This window comes from Daktulosphaira vitifoliae, unplaced genomic scaffold (assembly GCF_025091365.1).
Source record: "Daktulosphaira vitifoliae isolate Bord-2020 unplaced genomic scaffold, ASM2509136v1 Scaffold_3, whole genome shotgun sequence".
NCBI classification, from domain to species: domain Eukaryota; kingdom Metazoa; phylum Arthropoda; class Insecta; order Hemiptera; family Phylloxeridae; genus Daktulosphaira; species Daktulosphaira vitifoliae.
In genome coordinates this window covers 27,992,976-28,016,198 of record NW_026099574.1, presented here as the reverse complement: position 1 = coordinate 28,016,198, position 23,223 = coordinate 27,992,976, and the positions used below count along the sequence as shown (strand labels likewise).

Genomic DNA, 23,223 nt, shown 5'->3' with positions numbered 1-23,223 from the left:
TTTTCATAACTTCCATTTATAAACAAAAACATATCTATTAATTCTAGAATTGTAATTTATGAAACTTAAAAATTTTTTTAACATAAAACTTGAGGCAATTTTTTCACGTCCTTATGAATCCTAATAATAGGAATAAATATTTTTTTATTAAAGCGCAGTAAAACAGCTTGACTGTTAGGTTTTCATGAAGATTTTTATTTAGATTTGATACTAATGTATTATACAGCTTTTTGTAATTGATTGTCAGGAGTCGGAGTCGTTCAACGTATTAATATATTATAGCGTTATTTTATAATTGAGTTTAGTGTTATTCAACATTTAAACGTTATAAAATTTTTATCATTAACGTTTTCAATATTGAAATATTAATGTTATTAATATTATTTTTCATTTAATGTTTAACGTTAAAAGGCTTTTAATATAGGCAAATGACTGCTTTTTTTTTTAAGTAAATTTTATTTAAACATACTGTTTTTAAATAATCAATTTTTTTTTTTAATAATATTTCTTTAACGATATAAGTTATGTTAAGTTTAATAATATTTAATATTTATTCAAATCGTATATTTTTGGTTTTTTGAATAAAATTTTCGTTTTAGTTGTTATAGTTATTAACGATATTCATAACATTTTGTTGTTCTGGTAATTGTAATTAATTTTTCAAACATTTTTAATATATTATTTTTTAATTTATAGTGTAGATACAAAATGCTAAAAAAATAGAACCCAAACATTTTAAATACATTTCTTATTGATTAAATATTTATCGAACATTCAAACATTAACTTTTCCATTGAAATGTATTTAAATGTATTTGTGTTGACTATCTAAAACTCCTATTATAAGTAAATCTTATCGGCGAGTTTTCACGGCGCATGTGAATGGCAAGTTATACACTCAAGCGTTGAATTATTTTTAATACTCAAAATTAAATAACCAGTAATTTGTTCCTTCAACTATTTAATAATATTCAAAATCAACTACATATTCAAAATATTATCCTGAGATACTTTATCAAATAATTTTAATTATTACAATCTAAAATGACTTTCTATCTAGAATGTCTGCGCCAAAGAAAATACAGAAATTTCAAATTTAATAATTTTATGTCTTTATTTAGTAAAATTTAAATATTTATTTTTATATTACATTATTCTAATAATAATAACGACTTTGCTTTTTTTACGACTATGATACAACAATACGGTGTTTAAATAATATACATAAAAAATGACGGTTATAAAAATCATTAATTTGGTTTAATTATCTTCTAATATTGTTTAAATTTTAAGAAATTTATTTAATAAATCTTTAAGCTGGAAAATTCAATTAAGATTTTTTCACAATCGGATGAATCCATCTCAATTACAACAATTTATGAAAATTGCGTAATTTTTATAAAATCATAGTTTGTGAAAAGAAATTTACTATTTTACTTGTGAATTTCGACCACTAGATATTTGGAAATGACTAAAGTCAATTTTTACAGAACCTTCTAAGGTTCTGTTATTCGAATTGTATTTTACTAGATTTTACGTTTTTGTTTTAATTGATTCATAATAATCGTGTCAATGTACGTTTAGTTTCTACGATTGGGATTCGTTAAGCGCTTGGCCACGTTGAAATTCGAGATAATATAGTTTTACTTAATATAACTTTCTCAAATTTAATAACTAACTCCGTACAGATGTCGACTACTTTAACTATAACAACCACAATCTTACTAGAGCTACCACATGACCCGGGTAATGAACAGCGGTCGTTCAGAATGACCTCTGGTCGTAACGCTTTTCATTACACATTATATCCCAGTGCAATGGACGATCAGATTGTTTCGCAAATGTGATAGTGTGTGTGTTTTATTTTAGTGGTCGTGATCAAACTTAGGAATTTCGTAAAGAAAAAAACAAAGTAGCAACCTTGACCCTATTCCTCGATACATATTAAATTATCGTAAATTTACCCGCCTCTACGTTTACCTTCGAGGTCGCCAAAATCCATAATGACATCGAGCAGATGTACGGGCAACCAGTTACAACTTGGTCGAGAAAAACATTATAGCATGGAAACCATGTGAAGTTATGATAATTTTTTCTTGTCATATTCTTTGGCTTATAATTATTTCCCTGTGTAATGCAATAACGCGTATGACCTAGTAATCGCCACCGCCAGTCGGCAAACACAATGGGTCCCAGTACTCGGTTGCTCGGAAATTAAGGAAATCCGTGAGAAAGTACCGCACCGCCACACGACTTGTGCTCGCCCCGTGCGCCATCCAACCACGTGCTCGTATTTTACAGTGTTAAATGGAGGAGAAATAATGTACACTATTTATTTAACAAAGGATCATAAAAAGATAATGTCGTTTCGTATTCAAAACGATTTCTTATGTGTACATCGCATAGACACCGGCTCGGAGTATGAATAAACACATATCGAATATTCTTCAGTACAAATAAACGAGAAGAAATCTTGATAAATCGTTTAAGATATTATAGAATCGATAGAGTAAAATAACATGTCGGTTTAGCATTTGTGACTTCAACGGTGTAATAACTTGCCTACACGAAAGCAAAAGTTTTTGCATTACGATACATCTTATTACAGATTTTATACTGCTGTAAAAAATGAACAGAACAATAATATGAATTGATTCCAGTTATTTTGTGTCATTCGCACATTTCTATTTGTTTATTTTTTAGATATTTATTGTAATCCGATAGTCCAATTTCTAATGAGAGTAAATAATTTTTTTCTCGAGGTGGCATTGAACAAGGTTGTTGTAACTACCGGTCGCACAAGTAACTGTTCCGGGATGTACACTGCAGTCATGTGTTTGCACGTTTGCTTGTCCGTGTATTTATTGCAAATGACCTCATTAGAAGTTCCTTAACACTTGATATATTGAGTCACTATAATTTACTGCTGACTATCGTTTAATTGCGTCCGGGAAATGACCGAAGATGATGAGTTCACGTCGAATAATTCGAGTACAAGTAAAATGATTTTACCGTTTTTAATTATCTTGTTTTTTGATTCCACAATTTTCAAACATAAGACTCATCATAATAGAGTTGAATTTATTCTTTGTATAGTATAGACTGGTACCACACGTTGATCAACTACAATTGCATTAATGAATAATTAAAATTATGTTGCAATATTCATCGAACAGTATTGGTGTAAAAAAAATTACAGGACATTTTGTATACAATTTGAAACGCCCAACATTATGAAAATGATGTTATGTAACAATTATATTTTGTTAAGTATCTACGCGTTATGAAAACAAGAAAAAAAATTGCTCTTATCACAAAAATGTTCACAAATCCATTTAATAACTGGTGCTTAGAGGCTCGTTAAAGCTTAATTTTATAAATAATGAAAATAATAGAGTGTTATCAATGTATGTATAGATTTAAACCTTAATACAATTATCAATTATTGCCCAAAGCTATTTGTTTATTGGTTTTGGAGTTGAAATGACCTTTTAATGATTTGTGTGTTGTATAAAAGTATATGTGTTAAAATTGTTCTTATACTGAGTGTTATAGCAAAATTATTTTTTATATTAGTAAAGCGGAACAACTTAGTGTACTATGCGTAACCTTTTATTGTTTTTTTATATTCAATTTTTTACCAACATATACTAAAAAAGTATTAAATAAAAGAAGACTAACTGTTGTACGTCTTAATTTAACTTGAAAGAATTAACTATTTCATACGAAACTTTGCGAAGAGTTTCGGACGACACTGACAGAGTATTATGATTTCACGTCCTTTACCAAAGATCTTTGTTAAATATAATTTTGTAAAATTTTTGTTAAAAAAACTGAGTAATTTTTTTCGGAAATTTACAAATAAAATGTCATGTAATATATACAACATATGTAATATGTTCAATAATATGGCGGATCTATCATTATATCTTCAGAAATATTATAATATCCCACATGGTCTTGAAATAAATAAATAATTTATCTAACTTTGAACCGTAAAACTCATGATAGCACTTTATACTTATATGTTTTGACGATTTTTTACGTTTGACACCCAGCTCCACACTTGTTATCAAGTAATACATACACCGATAAGACGTTTTATTATGTTTTCGCTACTTTTAGGTCATTGCGTATACAATTCAATTGGCTATAGAAAGTATTAGTAACCGTTGATTGTCGCTGTTTACTCATGCAAGACATAATTCGTGAAAATCTCTTTAACACGGCGTCTCAATAGTGTGTTGATGTACATAGATAATAATGATTTAAAGTTCGTCCCTATTTCACACATTATAACTGGTAATTTGTTGTTCAATATCACACACGATCGATAACATTTCCTTCTCTGCCTGCGCTGCACTTTTTTACAAAGCGTAAAAAATAATTCAACTGCTTAAAATAATAATAACAATAATGGGCGTTCACGTTACGAGCTGTTAAACTATTTTAATGCGATAACGTAATGGTTATATTACTTTAATTTAAAGATCCGTCAGGAACACCTATCACATGTGATGAGCCATAACGTTTGGCTTGATATTAGCACACCTTGAGTTTGTGTATCAATTCATTGTGTTTAATAGGCACCTAATAGACCAAATTTCAGGTAGACTCATAAAAGCACCTACTTGAAATAATACCCAAGGGTCATAGTAATGAATAACTGAAGGACGGAATGTCTTCTAATATTATTATCTTGCATTTTGAATTATGTTTGTAGAAAAATAAACCTTATAAAGAACAGTTAATGTCCTTTAATCAATTGACCCAATTTAAAATATCTACACAGTTTAAACTCTTTGTTTACTAGATGCTTTTTGTAACAACTTAGCTCATTAATTCAGTGATTTAAAATAGTAATAAAAAAGTTGTTTTTATGTCTTAAAGTTTTTATATGTAAGAACTTTAATATGCCATTAATTGAACCTTTATAATATAAAAACTTATATTACACTTATTTTAGCAAACGGGATAGACTTAAAATAGAATTTTTCAATCTATCACCTTAATTTGACACTAGTTTTGTACGAATGTTACTGTAAAAAGTAGCTACATCGAATACTTTAATTGGATAAATAGTTATCTCTTCGGTAACATGTGGATTCCATGGCGTAAATCAAAATTATCTCTGTTACATCTCCAAAATGACTCGATAGGAGAAAAATACACACAAATTGAAAGTCGGATTACTTGTTTGGCGGTTTTCACAAAGGGCGCTAACATGAAATCATAAAATAAAATTTCCCTTCAGCATACTATAAAGTAAAAACTAATTCCTTGGTAATCTAACAAAGTTGAATAAGATAACAATGTCATTTTACAAACTTGTTCATTACATGTAGTGTAAACGCATTTTTTGTAAATAAATGGGAAATATTGTACGTTGTATAATTTTTTGTACCGCTAATGGCTAACACAGTAAATATATTATCTGTACAAACAAAAGCACTCAACTCATATAATATATATATATATATAAGAATATATCTACTCGTGGTTATTATTGTTTTATTTTTGAGTATTACAAGCTGATATAATATAGTTTTTGTACTGCTTTTGGTAGTAAGACGAATAGTCTGTCATATGCATTCTAGAACGATTTTGATTTACTTCGATACTAACTTGGTGCATATGCGTCATAGGGTATCCATCATAAAAATGCAAGTACATTTGTTTTATCAAGATACCATATTATTTTACCATCCTGAAAACGGATACTTGTTTGTTGGGTAACACGAATACTTCGAGCACCTCACTTGAATAAACATATTATTTTAACATAAAAAATTACCATTTTATATTTATCTATAATAGCTATTGAATATGACTTAACTACGAATTAAATAAGAAAATAATAATTAGTTTGACATGTGATTTTTTGAATATCAATGTACTTCAATATAAAGCCACAAACAAAGAATTTGATCTTTCAGAATACTGTTAAATGTATTTATGTTTACCAACAACTGAGGATTAACTCTTAATATATTCTAAGGCTTAAACATTTATGCGACAGGTTATAAATGAAATCTCCTCTCAGTAACCATGGCACATATAAAAGTGATCTAGTGTCGTCAAATTTAGTTGATATTCGTTGAATAAGTATAACCGTAATCAGAAAATAATAAAATAATAGTTTTATGTATTGCGGTAAAAAAATGATTCACGTACAGATACTGTTCTCACGTTTATGAATAACCGTCGCAATTCCATTCATATTACTAAAATTTTTATTCCCGTTAAAATAATGACTTGTGTTTTCTGCCGACGAAATGGAACAAACAAAAAGAACACCTTCAAGTAAATCGGTACATTCCGTTATATCTCTACATTTTATGAAATTATTAAATAATTTTTTTGTAACATTACCATGATTTTTGACGATTTTTTTTTGTTTCAGTAAAATTTCATGATAGTAATAAACTAAATAATTACAAATATAAGACAAAAGTAAATTCAAGTTAATTTAAAAGTTAATTTTTATTATTATTTCACTTTATTACGTATTACGCATAGATTATTGAAAAATATTTTGCAACGACAATCTATCAGATTACACGGGTACACCACAATGAGTCATAAATTTAACTCTTTAGAGACAAGAGAGATTACCAAATATCTGAGACAAACTAAGCTTTAAATTATCTAAGAACCAATCTTATCTAAAAATATATTTCTTTCTTGATTATTTATAACAATTTCTGCACAACTAGANACCAATCTTATCTAAAAATATATTTCTTTCTTGATTATTTATAACAATTTCTGCACAACTAGAACTTCTGATAAACATTACATTTTACAATACTCAATTGTAAAAGCTTAATCGGTCAATTCGACAGTGACTGAAATGTAACCGTACACTATCGTAATTCGATGACTAAGGATAATATTACCAGGACTTTAAAAGCTTTGCGTCGTAAAATTCTAATCCCATTTTAGTTATTATTCTTGGGACATTAACTACGCACAATATCCATTTGTTCCCATACTCCTATTGAACAATTTCATTTGTTTGGTATAGATGACGCCAAACATTCCATTTTATCACATGATACATACAATTCGTTAGGGTTATGACATTGAAGTGTACACGAGATCTTCTCGAACGTTTCCGTTGAAACGACACGCCAGTATAGTCTTTTGATTATACTGTGCACTATGTTTCCAAGAGTTAAGACAGTCAGTGAATCAAATAATTACTAACTGGGTACAATCACATCGCACACGTTTAATATAGAACTAGCGTATACATATTAAATATTTAAAGATGTCATTTATCCACGCTTAATGTGTTCGTCGACACAAACTTCAAATATATAATTAATGTGATTTTATCTGCAAGTCGATAATTCATCGAATAACCAAATAAAAGCCAACCAGTTCATTTCGCTGTCGATTACCTACGGCGACTATTTATAAATTTAAAACACGATTTGCAGTGTATATCACGACTGCAAGTGGTGATCGTCCAAAATAATTTTATTAAAACGTTATATAAACTTTTTTCTAAACGACCTTGATGTTTAAAATATATTCGTATTCGGCAAACTGAACGTGTTACGCTCTATGCTTTGTCTTTCAATTTTTAAATGCCAGATATTAACTACGTATTATTCTAAATCAAAAAAAAAAAATGGCACTTTTCTTCTTAATATACTTAAAATTAGTATTTGCTCCCTGATAATGCCAGCCATTTAAATGTAATTATAGTTATGTTACTACACCAGGCGCGTTTCAAATAATATAACTAATTATTTTGTTATTCGAGGAATCTAATTAAAACTATCATACGCCCAAAACAAGTCTATGAATTAATAACACAAGTTAGTAATTACTAAATAATTTATGATCAAATTTTAAATATTAGGTATGTTTTTGAGAATAAACGGACATCAGACTGTATTTGAGCAAATACATGTGCGTAAGTGATCTTGTCTTTGTTTTATTATTTTGTCGTTAAACGATCGGGTCACGATAAATAAAGTACATTTTATTCTTTTGTAATGTTATAAGGTGTAGATACAACGAATTCGATTATGTTTTCCCTTGAACGTCGACATTCGATTTTTTTAAATCGTAAACCCATTGTCTAGCTTTTCAAATATTGCATATCAGACTAGTGAAATTATTCAAAATTTAAAATGAATAGCACCATAGTTGAATCGTAATCGATTCTCCTAGTTTAAATTCATGAACCTCAGGTTTCAAAATGTAGTCACATATAGGAAATGTAAATAATAATAAACTTTGTTGCTGAACTACATTCAGTTTATTTAATCGAGCCAAGTCATATTATTACTAGATAATATATGTTATGTTAGATTAGAACCATAATATTCCCCTTGTTCATTATAGTTTTACTATTAGCAGCGGATAAAAGAAATATATTTTTTAACTGTTAATTGAATCATCGTAATAATACATTTAGAAATTGAAACTCTGACAAGTTTTCATTTAATTACAGTGGATTTTAGTTGGAATGAAATTCTTCTAATACCTAGAATATAGCTTTTAAGATAATCAACCGAAGATTTGAGGGTTTAGAAAAACTTACGTATGACACTTATAGTTTATCTACTATAGTTCATTGACTTCGAAACATTTTGATTTTTGCCAAGATGGCTAATGCTTTCAACAACGTTCGTGTTCGGTTCTCCCTACAACTTATAATCTAAAGGTATTGCATTGTAATAAACACTTAACCCTCTAACCGTTAAAAAAAAATTATTCTACACCATCTATGGTTGTCATGGAGTAGAAGAATTACTGACAAACATTTCAATAAAACTAGACTAAAGGTAGTTCGCTCATAGAAGTCATTATGTGCAGTACTGATATACTTTGTCCACCTACTCCTTAGTTTGTCTTTTTCTGTGTGGGTCACAAATAATTTTTTTCTTAACACAAATACTCTTGTTTTATGAATAAGACTGCAGAAAAAAGTTTTACATTGTTTAATATGTAACGTTATGCTTTAGAACGATGACACATACGAATATGAACTCCAGAGATGATAGTTACAATAGTGATGGAGATGTCGATGGCGATCTTGGATCCGACGAACCCGAAGATCGTTTCGAGCCATCACTGTTTGTAACTTCCGAAGATCAATTTTCTGTTACTTCGGATGGAAACGTGAACACCGCTTTTCTAGCTGCCAATTTATTACTACTATACTTAAACTTAGTCAGACTATCGACTCCAGTTAATAACGATCAGCATCCATTAAATTCAGAATTCACCGAAGGAAATTCTTTACCCGAGTAAGTACAAAGTATTCAATTATTTTTGCCAAATTTTTCATTCTATCGAAAATACTTTAATGCTAATAATTTTAGCAACTCAAATGTTATTTGTAAATAAAATACATATTTTTTTCAATAGCCACATGACAAAAATCCAATAATATTAGAACAAAACGTAACTGTACCAATTGTGTCTGTCGAGTAAATCCAACGCCAAATAATTCTACAGTAATATTTGAGCACGCACTCCGAAGTATTAGTTTATGTTTTTTAATTAAACCACCCATTGTAATTTAAAAAAAAAATAATCATTTAGTGGCGTGTCTGATATTATCTGTGGTAAAGTCCATCTGTCTACTATTATGTGATCACATTACAGCATTCAAAGCGTTCAGGTGGGTCACCTAAATCGAATCCAATGGCGTTGCTCTATGAGTTCATGCTTTTCGTGATTCGCCACGTTATCAATTACCATCCGCGTTTTTATATTGTAGTCAAATCGGAGTGCTCGTCCAACGTGACATGATCATCATTAAATTATAGTCGGAATTGTTATAATGCCAAAACGTGCGGCGAGTGGACCATAAAAAGAAGACGATGCTATCTAAGCGTACACTAATTTTTCATATTTCCTTTTACGCACATTTTCAACAAAAAGCTATTGTCTTTTAAGTTTCTTTAGCTGTACCCTCAATAGTCTGTTGTTTTGAATAAAGTAGACAAACTGTTTAATGAGTACTTGGCGTGTTTCCTTTTGAGAACACTAGAAAAGACTTTTATCTTTAAGCCCAGAATAAACTGTTTTTTAATTTATTTCCTAATAAGAAGAGAACAATTAAATTCACTCTAGTAGTAATACTAAAATTTTTAGTGTATACCATTAGTTCACTAAACTACTCCCAACACAAGGACTGTGTTTCAGTATAGAAATCCAAACGATAAAAAATAAGAACAACATTTTTTTCAGAAACTAGTTTTAGTAATTTTTGTTCACATTGGGAATATTAATTACGTTGAATGCAACTTTTAAAATTTTAATAAAAAAAGAAAATTTATCATTATTCAAAAATTAAAAAATTCGTCTTAAAATGATTAAAAATCCTAAAACATCATTCTGTAAAATATGACCACAAATGCTCATAAGTCAGTATGAAATTTTTATTATAAACATTAATTAATTGTGTACACATTTAATGTAATTTTGACTTATAATATCGAAAATTCGTCCCTGAAATATAACATTTTTATCATATTTATCCAAATTTTCTCCCTAACTTTACATTTTATGCATTATAAATTTTTGATATAAACATAAAATTGTAAATTATATAAAAGCGTAGGTTTGTTTTGTTAGTAAAAAATAATTAATTGATGAAAAAATTTAACGGTAGTAAGATAGTAATTTCAATTCGTATCTTATTGCATTTCTAGATGATTTAGAAAGCAAGTAATTGATAAAACAAGCGAACTTTGTCATTTTATTAAATTTACGTACAAATATTTTGAACATTTACTTTGAAGTGGACTTTATAGGAAAAAAAGATTTCTATTGAAACCTAAACTTTCAAAAGTGTATATAGAACGATACAATAGAGAAACATAATATGGTATTTCATTAAAATCGTTTGTTTAACTCGAAAATAAACTTTAAGTGAATGAAAATCTCAATACTGTATTGAACTATGAGAACTATGAACTATGAATTATATATTTATAATATAAAATTATATAATTAAACTTTTTTCGCAAATGAACGCACCAGCATTGTCATCTGTACTGCACTTTAGTTCTGTAATAATAAAAAGATATGCTGTGATAAAGTATACTGTTCTGATATCAAACGCTTTCCGAATAGCGCGTCTCATTATTATTTTTATTACTTTAAAGGTTTCTCTAATAATAAGACGATTTTCAATTTATGTTATATTTTCATGATGTAATACTCTAAGTAATGCGTTTTTCTGTTCGCATATATGTAACATCATAAAACCGATTATTCTTCTTTTGTCGAGCTCCTTTCCGAAACCTATAAAAATATTGCCAACGATATATTCGAGTTCTTTGTCATGAAACTATCCATAACATCCACCTGGATAGTTCTAAAATTACACATATGACACAAAATGATGTATTTTGTTGAGCATTTATTAAGTATTATCAGAAATGACGCTAATTTTCAAACATCTTGAATTACACTTGAATTATCAATTAGTTTTTTCGTTCACACAAATTTATTTAGTATTTATCATAACTTATTCGTTTTTAATTTATGTAATCTACGCGAATAAGCGATTCTGCATGCAAAACAAGTGGGTCGAAATTGGCGAACGTCTAATCACATTTTTATGTGTACTATATTGTTATACAATAAACCGTAAATAAAGGTTACCAAATAAGGCATTCGCAGTTTTAAATATGCATAACACTTTTGTATTGTATTTATTGATTGGTTTATTTTTATTACAATTTTTGAATTGAAACCTTCGAATCATATAACTATAGTAATTTATTAATTTCATTTGACAATCATTTAACTGTCTTCTATGAACCAATCGAATTAAAAATTAATTTAAATATTAAATTATGAAGGATAAAAATGATTAGTGTAAGCAAAATATTTTTTGTTTCTAACAGTAAAATAACAATATTTTTCCTGAATAATATGCTTTAATTTTAAAATTCATTGCACATTGTTAGATTTTGTTTGTTCTAATAATAAATAATCTGTAAAGTTAATTGTTTTATTGAGCTTATAAAGGATTCTATTGTTTTGTATCTAAAAACCATTATATTTGTAGATCAAAGAAAAAAAAATTGCCATTTTTAGTGGATTTATGATTTTTGATTGTTTGATAAAGTCTATTCTTATCTAGTAAAATTTGGAATAAACGCAACAATGTAATTTCAAAAAAAAAAAAAATAACATATAAGGAATATAATTAACTATATCCTATCAAAATGTCATGAAAAAAACTTAAGATCAAACCGAAAACAATGAAATCTTCTTAGGCAATACTATTTTCCTTTTTTGATCACAGGAAATAAAACGCTCACTACGTTAAAAATAACCTTTCTTATAAACTATTCGTCATCATAATACTTCAAAGACATTGTGTTCTATTCACATTTTCCCTTCAAATATTATTAAAATATTACTAAAACAATTATACTTATCAGTGAAGGCTTATTTTTTTATGCTAAATCATACCATTGTAGATTAGTTCCTAATTTGCGTTTACTAAGTGAATTGAGAAATTTCTCTTCAATCCGTTCAAGAATATCATTGTTCGCACCAATTGAACTAAATGATTTATAGTATTAGTATTTGTGATATGCCAATATATTTTAATTTCCAAAAAATAACAGTATTTTTAACTTTCTTTAAAAACCGTCACACCAATTATTTTCTTTAGACTGATCAACAAAATTGAAAATTTCACTACTGAAATTATTTTTACTTTTTATTAAAACCTATCTACTGTATAGTGTACCATCTTAATAATCACATAGATAATTACCGAAGAATGACTCTATGGTTAAACTCTATACGGCTTTACTAACTATAACTAATACTTCAAAGTCCCTCTAAGATAATTACTGTAAAATGTTAACTACTGTTATAAATATAAAAACAAAGATTCTGTAGTGCTTAAAAAAAAAATCATGTATTCGCTACACCTTGACGGTCACACAAATTCAAAAACTAAAATTAAAATTAATTTTCAAATCTAATAAGACAACATTTTTCTTCGAAGAACAATAAAAATAAAATAGAATCTAATTAATAGTGTTTTGATTTGAGTGGAAATCATTGACTGAATTTTTTTAAAGATTCACGGTCAACACGGCAAATTAATATTAACATTGATTCGTTTTGTTCAAATTGTTTATGTATTATTTTGATTTTAGTTCGTATAAGTTAATTGTTTTGCCAAGATCATAGCAATATATTTGTAATTTATTTATAAAATCAAAGCTGGCTCATAAATAATCCCTCTTTAGTTCCCATTGTATTTAACACAACATAGATCTTAAACAATACTTTTAACGCCGCAGTATTTTTTACACAACAGGTCAGCATTGTTTTTAAACTCTTCGAGAGTTTGCTTTTTCATTAATAAGTATAGTTCTATTTACTTTGATGAAAATTGGTTTTGATTACATATGTTAATTATTGAAAAAAATACTACTTTTAACACAACAAAAAAGGTCAGTTTAAAAAATTAAAAGGTTCATTACTGTCACATAATTTCCTTTAGGAAAATATTCAGAATTCTCTTTATGATAATTAACACTATTGTTCTGGTTTAAGTTCAATCATTATAATGAATATTATTCAAACCAACATTGTCGAGTTATTTTCTTTGATAAAAAGTAAAAAAAATTCTCGAATAATAAAACAGTTTAAAAATTACATCGAAGAAGGTAAAAGTAAAGACAATGGAAAAAAAAATCGTAACTTTTTCTTAATATAAACAAAAAATGGAAATTCTCGCCAATTTTGGTCGGCAAGTTTTCATTGTACTCAAAAATACATATATTGTTATATTGCCTTCATGTCCTTAATTTGATGTTGTTCATTTATATTATTAACTGTATCTGTAGACACAATTCTTGTCCGAGAACTTTGATCAACGAGTCAGAAGAGCGCTCGAGCGTTGGCGACGGCGAGCGGTTGCCCGGGGAACCGGGACCGTCAACAGACGTATGGTCGTCGCCAGACTTGAATAGGGAACGCCGGCCGTCGGTCACAACCATGATAACCGTGGCTGCGTGTGGAGCTAGGGCGCGTCCCAAACCCACTGCCCTATTTCCTGTCGACCTTGCCGAACGGCTAAGATCACCACCGCTGCATGGCTCCAGACCTAGGCAGTACGGTCGAAGGCGAAGAAGTGAATCTCTGGATGTACATGAAACGTCCACTGTGCAACTGGATGTTGAGAATGAACTGGCGTCTGAACAGGACCAGTCGACCGGACAGGACGAAGTAGAACAACACGAACCTAGACTCATCACTCCACTCCGGTAAGTAATTAACACTGATTAAGCTTTCTATGTTAGACCAATAAGGAACTACAATTTGATGTAATATATTACTAGTATAGCTTATTAAACGTGACAACAAGCTGTGCAATTTTTTTATGTCAACTTTGAAAAAAGTTGGTCCAGGAAAAGATATTTTAAAAATTTATGCGTAAAATATTTAGTATTTTTTTTAATAAAATTGTTTTAACAAATAAATAAATCAATTAATTGACATTTACATCAATAGACTTCGATTTTGAACCAATCAACTTGTTAATCATATTGTAATTGCTTACCTTTAATTGTTTGAAAATATCGCTATCTCAGAAGACACATTTTAATAAAGCTCTTGAATCATACACTACGTTGTACTTTTATTCAAATAAATCAAAATGAGTTTTTATGGATTGTTCCTTCTTATTAAATTTTTCTTTACATATATTTCAAACCCTCGATATGTTTCCTTCTTGTCGTTGAATATTTTATAAAATAGATAGAAAATTAAAATTTTGATGATAATTCATATTTATTTTCTGACAATATTTTTGATCATTATAATAGTCATTCTAATACAAGAACTTGTCATAGTTAAAGAAGTTATTGTATCAGAATGTCGATAAACTACACAAACACACAATTTTAATAATTTAATAACATGCTAGAAAATACAGTACTTCATTATAACTTTCTGATGTGCTGTGTATATAAACTAAGTTCAAGGTAAGCTCTACACTTCTCCGCCGAGTAGTTATCATTGTACTTAATGTTCACATGTGTTGTGATAAAAAAGGTTAAGTTTATTTGATTGAAATCAATAAACTATAGTCAACCGATATTTTAAAACATTTTCTTATAGTAATCATATAATAAAAAACAGTATAGAGATGACGAAAAGTTATTAGAACATAATTAAGGTTTTTGATACGGTGTATTGACAACGAATATTTTTTTCTTTACTTATGTCGCCATAATAATCCAATCATAGGTTGAATTTGAAAACTACAAATATAAGATATCAACCATTTAGTTTCAATTTTAAATTTATTTTAGATTAATTACAAATTAAATTGTACGAACCTAAATTTTCCAATCAAATGTAAAGTATAAATGTTTAGGTACACGTGATATTAATTCAATTCATAAATACAATGAAAAATTACCAAAAAATATTACAAAATAACGAAAATTAAAAGTATAACAAAAATATTCAATTATAATAATTGCCTTGTCTGCATAGATTAGTGTATAAATATATATTGCACGAGGGATTGTCGCTTACCGTTTTTGATACACATCAATTCCCAAGGCTACTGATAAAAATAAAACTGAAAAAGCTCATTTCTTCAAGATCCAATTTTCTTTATTATTTAGTGAACTTATTTTAAGTGGAAATTATCGTAACAAGGTTTTAATTATCGAGCATAGCTCGCTATGGAATAAGAAGGACATAATAATTTTTTAAATCAGAAACAATTTTGAAATTTTTTAAAAAGAATATGCATTTAAGACACTTATATTTTAAAAACATATTTTTATGTGGTATCAGCTTTGATTTCGCATATCAAGTTTCTATTTCTAACCACAATTGGTATTAGAAGGTCTATTTTGTATTTTACACAAATCATTCAATAACTGTGTAAAAATTGAATGTAAATGTAATGCAACTCGTGTATACGGAAACTATTATACAACATGTAAAATGTTTTGTAGAAGGATAAGGAGGAAATTTTATGTAACTGCCAAAAATAGTATATGTATAGTTAGTAATCCTATGACGAGTAGCAATGTTATCATAACGAAAATAACTACCTCAAAAATGTAAAAATTAATTTTTAATTCATTTAATCATTGTGTACAATTAAATCCTTCGACAATGTCAGTCATTAACCTGATTAATAGATACGGTGATTTTGAAAAGCTCTTGGGATTATAATTATGGTTATAAGTTATACTGTTACTGTAATTAATATACTCAATGTATAATTCAGTCACGTTCTTTAATTAATACAATTAAATCTAGATCATTATTGTTTTAATAGACATGATAGACTAACGGAACAAAAAAATTTGAGTATCGTTGGAACTTTAAACATTTTTAACAGTTTTCATTAATAATTTTAAGTATTTAGAACAATTCCATAAATACTTTCAATAAGAAAATAATTTACACTAAAATTTAGTACATAGTAAATTCTATTATTTATTTTTCGATGGTCATAAGCACTCATAACGTCAATGATAATACGAGTATTAAATTGTATTTAATTTTATTATTAGACACACGTTAAATGCCACGAATTCGTAATTAAAAAAAGCTTAAAAATATTTTTATTTAGCAGTAAGTGGTATGCGTTCACTACCAATATGGTACGTGACACGTTTCTTTATTCAACATTCGTATTCTTAAATAAAAATAAGAAACAATGGCGTGTGTACTATTTATGTGGTCATATAAGGAATACATTTTTGCATGCTTTTTATAAAATGTACAAGATATGATTTTGAGATGGTCTCGGTCCAAAGTATATAATAATAAGCTATGTAATAATTGGTTTATTAAAATTTTTGAACTTAATGTTGAGCATTCAATTTCTGACACTTAAGTTCCAAAATATTTGTTATGACCGACTGTAATATCTGCATTAATTTTTTATTTAAAACTTCCATTGTAATGCGATACTATTATTATTATGATTGAATTCTACAACCGCACTGACCATAAAACGAATGTAAAACAAAACACACGAGCATGATACTTTGTTGCAATGTTAAATATAAATTTATGTAAGTAAAAAGTTAGTAGGAATCGTAAAAAGTGTTCCACGTTATATATATATTCATTTGAACAATACGTTGATCCTAATGTTGTTTATACCTTATGAATTTTATTCTCTAACCCAACGGCATTAATTAATGAGATCGTAGACTCCTTAATGCCCTTTGAAGTCCAGTGTTGTTTTATAAATCGAAAATTAAACCCATTCAATTGGCATTTTAACTTTTGAAATAACTACCTTAGCTCAGTACACGTCCTACTGAGAATAGACCACGTTTTAAAATTAAAATTGAATTTCACCATTCGGGTCTATATAAACTAAACTACTGGCCACACAACCTTGGACAAATATAATTATTTATACATCTTATATCATAATCTAGTCAATACTTTACACATTGCCCGGAGTAAAATTAAATAATACAAAAGCGTAAGAGTTGTGAATAATTTATATTATTATACTGGAGCTCCAATATCTCTGAGATGGTGAGAGTTTACCGAAGAGCTTACCGTGCCGGATCTCTAAACGAGGTCACGGGTGTGGAGGTGACGGAAAACACTGCAACTGCTCGCACTAGTATTGATAGTGTTTTTTATTACTGTAGGCCATAGATGGTAGTTGGAATGATAACAATATGTTCACAACAAACTTTTAACACCTGTCAGAAATATTTATAGTGATATCAAATTACATTGGAATTAAAACAAAATGGCTTATGTTAAATCTAAAAACTTATTTCGTAGACAAAAGAAAAGTTCATAACTACACGCCACTTTCGTTGTCAAATTGACCCTGTCCCTTTGATTTTTTGATTAAATTAAAATATAGATTATACGAGATTAAAGTTATTTCGTATTATTAATGATTTAATTTTTTAAACCCCTAAACATAGTTTTACGTCAATCACAAAAAAGCGGTTCTTTTAATATATCGAATCAGACGTTTGGAAAATACATTAATATAAATACGTTAAATAAATGGCTAAAAGACTAAATAGTTCCGTTGAAATGAAATTTCCAGAACTTTTAGTCCTGAATTTGTCGAAACAAAGTTTGATTATTCATGCAAACATTTCAAAGGTTTTGAATGATTTTATCAAGACATTTCATTCTTAATGATGCGAATAAAAGTAAATTCAAACTATATTCTGTGTCGCCTTTAAGTTCTGAGTGTTGATCGAATAGAGTAAAATGTAATTTTTTGTCATCATCAAAAATGAATGTCATTCAATTTAAGCTACTTTTTCATCGATTTTCTCTCTAAAAACATTAATTTTTTAATTTTAACTTGATCAAAATTTATTTTTTTAATAACTTATATATAAATCAGAGTAATATTATTGAATAATTTATACTTCATTTCATGTGATTTTCCACAGAATTAGATAGCAAAAACTTAATTACTTCACATAAAATATTGTCATCCCTATTTTGATTGACTTAATGAAATTTTTAAACATATTTTTTCCTATTGCTGTATATATCATCATAGAAATAATTTCAAAAAGAGTGTATTTGATTCTAAATAAGTACAGTTAGATTTATATAATTCACAAAGTTTACATTTTTTATTAACTTACCTTGAATTTTTTATGTTCCGCGTTATGATTATTATGACACTCCATTTCTATATACTTGTATATAAGATTTATTAATTATTAATCTACATTACTATCATGATTTTAAAAATCATGCAATGACAGAGTAACATTTTTAATTAATAAAATAATGTTGTGATAACATGTGTACATAATATATTGATTTGTTTGAGTGTACTAAACAAAACAAATTTTAAAAGTACCATGCCAATTCAATTATTATAATGGTTTAAAACGTTAAAATGCTTGTTAATAATACAATGTAAAAATTAAATTATAAAAACTAATGTAATTATTCTCTGGAAATAACATTGAAATACATCTTTATTCATTAATTAAGCTTATACTTATTTCAAAATAATTACAATTCAATCTTGATTTTCATTTATATAAATAACTCGTAGGTTATTTCATATAAATTAGATTCAAAAAAATATAAATGCATTATGAAAATGAATATTCAAATTCAATAAACGACACGTCGTTATTTTTCAAGTTGTTTTATTACGTGTTTACTTACTAAACAACATATTTTATGAAAACAAATTTAAAGAGCAACCTAAAAATAACAGTTAGTTGTAATCTTGCAATGGTATAATACTAATTTTCCGTACATGATAATAAAAAAAAAACCGTCAAGTACCATTAAAATAATTTCACTGATTAGTTTTTTTTATTATAAAAAATATATATTTCTAAATTTATTTAAATGTCTAAATTAAAACTAAGGTCGGTTAATTTAAATAATTCTTATAATTTATTTTTAATAAAATATATTGAATTAATATACTGAATTAAAAAATAAACCGGTAGAACTAAAATCCCCTTCTTCTATACGTTTATGGAAATGTAAAATTATACGGAATAAAAATCTTAATAATAATGTGACAAAGGAATGACAAAATTCAATTTACTTCCTATTACAATTCATATTTTGATAGAAATGTTGTAAATTAAAACGCAGTCAGCTCAATAATTTTCGGAATAGAATTTGAATTCCACTATACTTGTAATAAGTATAACTTCATGAATGATTTATATACACTAAAATTTGAACAAAATGAACGAATCTAGTCAATTTTTAATTCCGTTGAAATTTTATTACATTAACGGTGCGGCGCCCTGAGATTATTAATTTATACAAATCGTAATGAACAACCAAAATGTAATTACGTACAGCAAAAATAAACCACTTATTTTCGATGGAACACTTTGTCGGTGTACCAAATAGGCGCGAAAAACTTTTATTACTGTCCTGTCATTAAAACGAGTAGGTTATAAAATTACATATTGTTCGTAGCAATCAATATACGTCGAAATTATAGCGTTTTGTCGATTTCGTGCAAGTGTGTTGAGGACTTGAAGTGCGCTTATTAGTTTCAGCAAATAATACATATTACTAAGAGATTCGATATTGGCGTGTGAACTACTGGTGTTTGATGTCACGGGTACGGTATTGCGTTTCGCATAATTATTAAGTATAAGTGTCTTGTTCTACCGCGAAAAACATCATTTTTGGAGAACACGTTTTATTAGCCGTACAAATAATCTCGATTGTAAACACCATACACTTGGCAGATAAACAATAATATGAGTTTCAGTTTAAATTATAGATAAATTGAAGAAACATTACGCTGCCACTTCAAATTTAATATACTAAAAAACATACAAAAACTGATCAGTCGAAAATCGTAGTTGGAAAATATCTACTAATTTGACCCATTCTTTTTGCAGTGTTAACAACCAGACAGTAATTCATTTACATTTTACGCGCGTATCAAAATTAATTAATAACTGTTATAATTATTCCTCAATTACAGTATTCCTATCAAAATACGCGTAAATCGAACGTAGGAAATCGATAGACAACTCAATTTCTAATAAACTACATTAAACACTTTCGATAGTCTAAGCGGAAAAACACATTTTGAAAAGTAAAGAATTTTCCGTTTAAAAACATTAAAAGATCCATTGCGGTGCTCAATGTTTTACGAGCTGGGGCTGATTTTTAATGCACATTGCGATGGCCGCCACACGGCAGTAAATATTACAACTACAATAATTACTGTGGCGTGTGAGTTGCTATCATGCGGCACTTTTTTTTAGGACCTTGCTCGGAGACCAAGGACAAAACCGGCTAGGAACTCACGCTAGGCTACAACCCTCGGGCACACTGAAAAACACATGACTGGGAGACAATAGTATTTCAATTTTTTTGCAAGCGCATATGTAGTAATTATCCGACTAGGGGTCAAATTACTGGCTGATCGATGTACACTTGTATGCCCAACCGTCTAATAACAAGTTATTTTATCCCATAACGTTGTATTATGCACATTTCAACATTATAATGACAAAAATTCTCCATGACACGGTACACGTACAAAATATCACCACGTTTTAAATGAAATCATTATGAATCTACTATTTTATTGTATCGCCATCAATTATCCATTATTAATGCAATGGACATACTAGACTCGTTCGGTTTAATGGGAAACTTTTATAGATTGCTAAAAAAAAAACGTGTTTACAGCTACGTAGCGGCCGACAGACCAGCAGAATACTAACAATTCTTTAGGATAATATTTTATTAAACATAATAAAAAAAAAACAATAAACTATAAACGCGTGCAATGTCTTATAGTATAACTGTTTTTCCGTGTGTGACCGTCGTCGCCTTATTAAATTAGAGCTAATTACAATATAACTGGATGGAAACATTATGGTTTGATATTCTTTTATGATTTCTCGTCTGATGGTTCTTTAACGGTGCTTTTGAGTAATTACTATTATGATTACTTAATAGGTTTCCAGTAATGGTAAATTGTATCTGACTGAGAACTGAACATTTACAAGAAAAATAAATACGTTTTTATCTGTATTTTTAATAGTCATATTCAAATAAACGTTAATGTAGTTTTTTATTCATTTTAAGCATTCTCTTTTCCAACGATGCCCTTTATAATGTTGTATTATGCAAAGGCTAAAGTGGATTACCTATTTCGATCGCGATGTAATTTTTTTGTAATTCCTCGAACAAAAGTTGCATATTGTAAGTTATTACAATATTACCTTCGTAAAGTTATAAAGTTCGTCCGTCTGACGAATCCACTCGAAGATAAATTATGTAACCAGCCGTGAGATTACACTCTATTATATTTAAGTGCTCAGAGCTCGACAACGTTACGACCGGACATGAACTTATGGAAGACAATAGACGTTCGAATGTGGTTAGACGTTTCCCGGCATGGCTATTTATTTTTGGCAGATAAAAGTAATATTACTCGCCCGAATCGATATCAACGATACAAATTAAACGCGTTCCAGACGGCGGTGTTTTATTTAACTGTAAAAAATCATCGAGGATAGTGCGGTTTCTGTCTAACCTGAAGTCGTGTTACTTTTAATAATCATGGGAGAGAGGACATTTTTCCACCGGCAAAACAATAGTCATAATTAGCCTTGTCACAAAATCTTCATTATTTATGTAACGATGAATAAATCTGCCGAGTAAAACACGACGACAACCGGTTGCATAATAAAATTAGTAAAAAAAACCATTTCTGCGGTATCGCATTATTGACCTGCGATTGGCTACTAAGTTTGACATATCGAAATGTCGGCGATCACGACTGAAATTTATTGTGAATTCAATAACAAATCTCTTACAATAACAACAATAAGACCGACTTAATAAATATTTCCGAACATTTTCTCAAATGTTTGATTAGTGTAAACATTTCAGTGGAACGAAAACAAAAACCATCGAGTTGTAAAACAACGCACACAGTATTTGTTGTAAAGAGTCTGATCTGAAAGTACTATCACTTGTCGTTCTCCATCGTATTGCTCTTAGACACGGTCAAGTAAGTCGACGATTTCGGTCGGCACTTGAAAATTTCATCGTGTACAATTAACAAGAGAAAAATTTAATGGTTCAGTATGACTTTTTTTTTTTCTAGTCGTATTTATAACACATGTGACGCACGACGCGCCGGCAATATCTTAAGATTACATGTTTGTTGGGTCGTATAAGCACACGTTGAATACGTGACACATTAATTATTTAACATTGTCTCAGTAAAAAACGTATACAACCATGTACACGCGTTCAGCTGCAAGCTACGAAGACGACGCTGTCCGAAGAGAGTATTCTCGTCGTCCGTAAAATTTGTGTGGTTGGTCTTCACGTGTATTCAAATCCCAATGAACACTTGAAAAACTCTTCAACGAGACATAATCGTGTTTAGTGTAAAATATATTCGTTAGTTCGTCTGACGTTTCGAGTTGACGTTAAATGTTCATTTAGCTCAATCTTCTTTCTATTATTTTCCTTCCTCAAAAGAAAAAAAATAATTAAGATTAAAAAGTATCTCATAACGGTGATTTTTTTCGAAAATTCTTAATTTACGTTCACTAATTATAAGCCGATGTAGTCGTGCTTGTAAAATACTTTTACGGATTAAAATATTTAATTAGCGACCATGAAGATGTCACGAATGTGTTCTAATTTAGGAATTTCATAATGAACTATTTGAATAACAGTTTTTCTGATGTTTTGCTGTCGTTCA

General features: G+C 28.6%; 1 protein-coding gene and 1 long non-coding RNA gene across 2 annotated transcripts in view; one reads left to right on the top strand and one right to left on the bottom strand.

Annotated features, from left to right (window-relative positions):
• Positions 1-6,234: 6,234 nt before the first annotated feature.
• Positions 6,235-23,223, top strand: part of LOC126902495 (sodium-dependent transporter bedraggled) — a 43,808-nt gene continuing 26,819 nt past the window's right edge. The window contains exons 1-3 of the mRNA XM_050679844.1: positions 6,235-6,302; positions 8,984-9,268; positions 13,856-14,275. Of these exons, the coding sequence (XP_050535801.1) occupies positions 6,250-6,302; positions 8,984-9,268; positions 13,856-14,275 (758 nt within the window). The 5' untranslated portion in view covers positions 6,235-6,249. The remainder of the gene's footprint in view (positions 6,303-8,983; positions 9,269-13,855; positions 14,276-23,223) is intronic.
• LOC126902499 (uncharacterized) lies at positions 17,941-18,860 on the bottom strand. Its single transcript, XR_007703228.1, has 3 exons — positions 18,632-18,860; positions 18,407-18,572; positions 17,941-18,311 (listed from the first exon to the last, which is right to left on the bottom strand). It is a non-coding gene; the product is annotated as an uncharacterized LOC126902499 (long non-coding RNA).